This window comes from Budorcas taxicolor, chromosome 5, assembly GCF_023091745.1.
Source record: "Budorcas taxicolor isolate Tak-1 chromosome 5, Takin1.1, whole genome shotgun sequence".
In the NCBI taxonomy this organism is placed as follows: Eukaryota; Metazoa; Chordata; class Mammalia; order Artiodactyla; family Bovidae; genus Budorcas; species Budorcas taxicolor.
Window position 1 is genome coordinate 92,171,772 of NC_068914.1, and position 6,753 is coordinate 92,178,524.

Genomic DNA, 6,753 nt, shown 5'->3' on the forward strand with positions numbered 1-6,753 from the left:
GGTTGGCCGGAAGGCGGAAGTGCAGAGAATTCCGGCGGCGTGAGCATCGTGCGTTATATGAATTCCTGGGTTTTCGCAGGTGGGTTCTTTACCGCATGGCTTCAGTGAGGCATGGGCCGTGGTACTTCATTCCGCCGCCAGTGGAGAGTCTCCTCTCAAACCTTGTCCCTCTCTGGGCAAGCTTGAGCCCTGTGCAGAAAGGCAGGCCTCTCCTAGGGTCTCGCGTTGTCTTGGCGGCTCTGGTCGGGCTTCCCATTGCTCTGTGGGAAGTGGATTCCTCCTTCAGCTCAGCTCAGGTTAACCTCGGCCCCCAGAGTTGTGTTCCGTAACCTTTTTCTTCCAGCCCGTCGCAGGGCTTGAGTTGTACACAGGAAGACAGAGTTAGTTTGTGAGTGCTGGCGTCCAGAAATGATAACTCCGCTAGTCATCCGTTCAACGAGTGTTTGCTTAAGCTTTACTATGTGCACAGCGCTAGGCATTGGGGGATCCAGCAGTGAACAAGATCTTTTTATCCACTGCCTTCGTGGAGCCCACAGACCACCGGGAATGACAGAAAATGAACTTAATTTTAGATTTTAAAACGTATTAAGAAGGAAGGAAAAGAATAATGTAGAGAATAAAAGGAGGCGAGCTTACAGAGGTTAGAAAAACTCTTTCCGAGGTACTGAAGGATTAGTTCCTAGGCAAAAGAAGGGTAAATGTAAAGATACTGAACTCAGCGTCATTTGGACATTTTTCTCTTTTTTTTTTTTCCCAAATGTCATTTAACTGCTTTATTGATGTGTAATTACCACAACAAACTGCACATATTTGAAGTGTATAGAATATTTTGTATATACACATTCAAACGTAAATCTGTCGGCACAATTAAGATGATGTTGTAAGTCATACCTACAAGTTTCCCTCTAAATTCTTAATAATCCCTGCAATCACTTCCCAGCTCTAATCACATTCCCACACTGTCCCTTGGTTGTCATTGATTGGGCTGTTTTCAGATGTAATTGTGGAGGGGTGGAGCATAGGAGATAGAAGTTGAAGGAGGCAGGAGCCAGGTCACAAATATCCTTGTAGATCTTGAATATGTGAGGCAGAAAATTGTTAATTTCAAGAAAGACTGATATGCCCTTCAAGTTTTTAAAAGCTCACGTTGACTACTCTATGGGGGACAGGCTGGGACTAAGGGGTGGAGAGATATCAAGAATAGAAATATACAAGTTTGAAATACCTGCTGGTTTAGTCACTAAGTCATGTCCTATTCTTGCGACCCCATGGGCTGTAGACTGCCATGCTCCTCTGTCCTTGGGATTCTCCAGGCAAGAATACTGGAGTGGGTTGCCGTTTCCTTCTCCAGGGGATCTTCCTGAGCCAGGGATCAAACCCGTGTCTCCTTCATTGCAGGCAGACTCTTTATCAGCTGAGCTACAAGGGAATCCCTTGAAATACCTAGATTGACTTAAAAGGGTGGATAATGAGGAAAATTGGGGTGGGTAAGATCACCTGTAGGTTTGGGGGAAATCAAGATGCAGTTAAAAGATTTATAAAATATTTTATAAGTTGTTACATGAATGTAAGGCAACGGTGCTCTTCGTGTTTTGGAGGAAATTAAATTTCTACATCATGTATGGTTCAATTTCTACATCTCGTGTGGAAACTATAGGAGCTTTCAGAATTGGCTGACATACTACAGTACAGTGTGCCAGTGGCCACAGGGAGTTTGGTTTGCTATTTGTGTTATTTAGTGGCTGTTGGATTTGGTGTTTTTAATTGTTATTTAGTGGCTGTATATGCCTTATTGATCCTCACATAATTTGCACATTATGCCATCATAATCCATGAACAGAGTGAAGAGTTTACTTTCCAATTGTTCATGTGGTGCAGAGATACCTTTTGACTTGGTTTTCCAAAGATTTGCCTTTTTTTTAATAGTAAATAGTTGCTTTTGAAAATGTAATTTTGTGAACTTTCCAGGTAAAATATGGCTAAAAGTTTACGGAGTAAGTGGAAAAGGAAGATGCGTGCTGAAAAGAGAAAAAAGAACGCCCCAAAGGAGCTCAGCAGACTTAAAAATATTCTTAAAATAGATGGTGATGTTTTAATGAAAGACGTTCAAGAGATAGCAACTGTGGTAGAACCCAAACATTGTCAAGAGAAAACGCAGTGTGTGGTGAAGGATGAAACAGGTGAGATTATGTTTAAAAAAATTTAAAAATAAAAATAAAAAAAATTTTTAAAAATTACATCAAACTTCCCTTTGTGACTTTTTCCTTTTCAACTATCTTCCATTTTCTCACACTTGCTCCTCTACAAACCTGCCATGCCACATAATTCTTTGTAGGTGCTACTGGAGATTCTATGTTTAGCTATTTTAAAGCCAGTTCATGTGAGTAAGCATGGTTTGGATTATTCAGAGCCTTTGGTGCTTATACAATAGCCTAGGTGAAGTGAAGTCACTTAGTCAGATCTGACTCTTTGTGATCCCTTGGACTGTAGCCTACCAGGCTCTCCTGTCCATTGGATTTTCCAGGCAAGGGTACTGGAGTGGGTTGCCATTTCCTTCTCCAGGGGATCTTCCCAACCCAGGGATCTAACCCAGGTATCGAACCCAGGTCTGCCCACATTGTGGGCAGATGCTTTATTGTCTGAGCCACTAGGGAAGCCATTACAATAGCCTACGTGTCTCAGAAATAGACAGTACTATGGGAATAGACAAACCCAGACACACACTTGTTGGAAGGGTACACAGGCATCAAGAACTAAGCAGGATAGAAGGAGGTCTCCTCATTTTACCCTTTGCATGATCTAGGTTCATTCTGAGAGTCCTCTGTCCTTACTACCTTAAAGATCTGTTTCCCTGTATTTGATTTTGACAGATTCTGGGTGCTCTGTGTTTGAATATAGTCTGAAGTCGGAGGCTGTATATAATGTGTCATTATATACTATGTATATGTATTATATGTATATTATGTTTGATATATGTATATAATGTCTCTATATAGTAGTCATTATCCCTGGTCTCTGTTTTATCACCCACCTGTAAACCATCAGCACATCTTGACTATCCCCAAAATACATTCGGAATCTATCCATTTTTCTTCGGCTTTCACGCTTTTACTTTAATGACAGTTGTCTCTTGCCTGAACCACAGTAGTAGCCATTTTACTTCTGTCTCAGCTTTTGCTCATTTCTGATTCGTTTTTGTCACATCACCCAGTATGATCTTTTCAGGATATAAGTCAATTATGTCATTCCCATGCTTAAATCTCCTCTTTATCTTTCCATGTGTTTACCACAGCCTGCCTCGTCCTACTTAATCTCATTCCAATACTTCTCTTTGAAAAGGCTCTAACCTCAGGCTGAAGTTTGCTTTGTTATTTTCTCCTCAACAGACCATTGAGAAGTCCATGAGGGCAAAGCTTATTTGGACCACTGGAACAGAACCTAGAACAGCACCCAGAATAAACATTCACTGACCAGTTATTGAATGGCTAATGTATATCAGGCACTGTTCTAGGTCTTGAGGCAACAATGATGAATAACAGAAATGGTCTCCATCCTAATGAGATTCACATCACATTGGAGGAGACAGACAGTAAACCAGACAAATGAACTAATGTCAGGTAGCAGAGTTCACAGAAGACCTGTACACCCTGGTGAGTTCCCAGAGGAGGACATTCTGGACGTGTCCTCCACAACAGATAAGGTTGATGATAGATGGACCACAGCATTGCTGTGCTGAGCTTCCTGTTAGAAGAGCTGGATACCTTGAGTGTGACCTGGGTAAAGAAGTATGGCAGCCCCAGGGTATCAGGTCTGCTCTGTCGTCAGAAGCTTGCTGCTTGCTACTGTACCTTTTCTAGGTACACTTCATTGAAAGTGACCAGTCATTCCTAATAGTTTATATTCTTCTTAAGGCCTGTCTGTTAGAAGGTTGAGTGTGCTTCTTATTGACACAACTATTTTAGTTAGCTCAAGAAAGCAACTAATCTGAGAAGTGTTCTTTTAACTCACATGTTTTCAGAACCATATACTTAGCCCTAAGGCAGTAATTCAAATCCGTATCTCCTAAATGTTTCCTATTTAACTTTTACTATCATAAAAGGACAATTGTAACAGTGTTCTCTTTTTTTAAATTTATTTTTTATTGAAGTATAGTTGAAGTATAGTTTAGTTGCCATGTTATGTTAATTACTGCTATATAGCAAAAGGGTTATATATATATACATTCTTATTCATATTCTTTTCCTTTGTGGTTTATCACAGGATGTTGAATATAATTCTCTGTGCTATACAGTAGGACCTTGTTGGTTATCCATTCTATATATATGTGTTTGTATCTGCTAATCCCAAATTCCCAATCTAGCCCTCTCTCACTGCCCTCCCCCTTGGCAACCACCAGTTTATTCTCAATAGCCCTGATTCTGTTTCTGTTTTATAGATAAATTCATTTTTGTCATATTTTAGAGTTCACTCATGAATGATATCGTATATGTCTTTCTCCATCTGACACTTCACTTAGTATGATAATCTCTGGTTGCATCCATATTGCTGCAAATGGCATTATTTCATTCTTTTTTTGTGGCTGAGTAGTTTTCAGTTGTATATATGTACCACATCTTTTTTATCCATTCATCTGCTGATGGACATTTAGGTTCTTTCCATGTCTTGGCTACTGTAAATAGTGCTGCTGCAAACATAGAGGTGCTTGTATCTTTTTGAATTATAGTTTTGTCTGGACATATGCCCAGGAGTGGATTGCTGGATTATATGGTAATTCTTATTCTTAGTTTTCTGAGGAACCTCCATACTGTTTTCCACAGTGGCCGCACCAACCTACATTCCTACCACCGATGTAGGAGGGCTCCCTTTTCTCCACACTTCCTCTAGCATTGTTACTTGTAGACTTTTTAATGATGACCATTCTGACCAGTGTGAGGTGGTACCTCACTGTAGTTTTGATCTGCATTTCTCTAATAATTAGCGATGTGAACATCTTTTCATGTGCTTATTGGTCATGTGTATTTCTTTGGAAAAACGTCTCTTTCAGTCTTTGCCTATTTTTTGATTGGATTGCATATCAACCTTCTTAAGAAAGTTTGTCAGTGATTAAATAGATGATGTTTCCAGTTCCTCACAGATGTTTTATGTCTTTCATGGTTGTGGGAACACATGGCATGTGTGTGATTCTCCTGAATGTGCTGTAAGGAGTTCTTTGAGTATTAGTCAAAGAGCATTGCACAAATAAAGGATGTGTGTTTTTTTTGCTTTTGTAGTTGCATGCCACTTTTAAATTCAGTGTCCTCATTACATTAATGTGCTTTATCATGGGGCTGTTTCTTCATTTGTGAGTATTAATAGTTTTCCCATTTTTTATTCAGATGACATGAAAATGGAGACTGATATTAAGAGAAACAAAAAGACTCTTCTAGACCAGCATGGGCAGTACCCCATATGGATGAACCAGAGGCAAAGGAAAAGGCTGAAAGCAAAGCGAGAGAAAAAGAAGGGAAAAAGCAAAGTAAAAGCCATGAAGGCAGCAAAGGGTTTGACCTGGTAGACTCTAAAAACTTGAAAAATGCAACATGGGACAGGTCTTTGATTAGAATGTATACATGGATTTCAGCTTCCACCAAATGAAAAGTTTATTTCCATTTTTCAACTTGGCCTTTTTCTTCAAGCCCAACATAACTCCTCAAATTTGGTAACTTGAATAAAATATTTGATGAGTAAAAGTACACTTGATATTTCAATTGAATGTTGTCCTATATGCGGCGATTATCAGACATCAGAATTCTCTCAAGTGTTAATGCAGTTGTAATCGTTCGGTCTTAGAAAAAGTAAAATATGACATCATGCTGACAAATTTAAGATAACTCAGATTTAAAGTAAATTCTATCACTTGAAAAATAGGTCAGTGGATCATATAATCAGTACTTATTTGGAGTTTTGATTTTGTATAATTCAGAGTAAAAGATCAGATCCTAAAGATCCTAAAGATCTGTTCTTTCATATATCCGTAAGGTTTCCTAGCAGTAGAGAAGACCAGATTCTTCACTTCAATTTTTAAAAAATCTTAAATTTTTAGGTAGAATATTAACATGTACAAATTAGTGTGTTCCATCTTTTCAGAAGATTTAAACATCCTGGGAACTAGTTTAATGTTCTTCAGTTTTCATATTATTCTCAGAGTATAGTTCTCAGATTTTCTGGATGTGTTGTGAAAAAAATAGATTACATGGTCACATCAGTTTGGGAAGTGCTACATTCTTGAAGAGTCAAAGAAAATATTAGCTTCGGACAGCATATCTTGGAGATATTGCACATTATTCCAAACCACCACAATAAAGAGAACCACATGAGTTGTTTGGTTTCCTAGTGCATATAAAAATTATGTTTATATTAGTCTATTTTGCAGCAGCCTTTTATGTTAAAAAAAAGATATATAACTTAAAATAATGCTGTTGGGAAAATGGCGCTGATAGGCTTATTTGACAGAGGGTTGCCACAAACCTTCAGTTTGTTAAAAAAAAAATTATATGCAAAGCATATAAAATGAGGTCTGCCTATGTGGTCGTGTAGAAATCTAGCAGACTTCCAGGTGTTAGGGACCCAGGGAACAAGGCAAGGTGTTCGCCCTCATGGGTGAACTCAGAAGAGGCTGTTAGATTCTTAGGAAAACCAAGTTAAAAGTGAGACCTATTAGAATAATCACTTAATCATGACACAGATGTTGTACTGGGCATGTTGCTTGGCTGG

General features: G+C 38.9%; 1 protein-coding gene across 1 annotated transcript; it reads left to right on the forward strand.

Moving 5' to 3' along the window:
• LLPH (LLP homolog, long-term synaptic facilitation factor) lies at positions 1-5,685 on the forward strand. Its single transcript, XM_052639513.1, has 3 exons — positions 1-79; positions 1,969-2,180; positions 5,376-5,685. Exons 2-3 carry the CDS (start codon positions 1,976-1,978, stop codon positions 5,552-5,554), a joined length of 384 nt encoding a protein of 127 aa, XP_052495473.1. The 5' UTR covers positions 1-79; positions 1,969-1,975; the 3' UTR covers positions 5,555-5,685.
• The last annotated feature ends 1,068 nt before the right edge of the window (positions 5,686-6,753 follow it).

Bases quoted from the DNA above. Each gene is read 5' to 3' on its own strand.
- LLPH (XM_052639513.1), top strand. From the start codon at position 1,976: ATGGCTAAAAGTTTACGGAGTAAGTGGAAAAGGAAGATGCGTGCTGAA. The intron at 2,181-5,375 runs GTGAGATTATGT...TTTTTTATTCAG, and splicing joins TGTGGTGAAGGATGAAACAG to ATGACATGAAAATGGAGACT.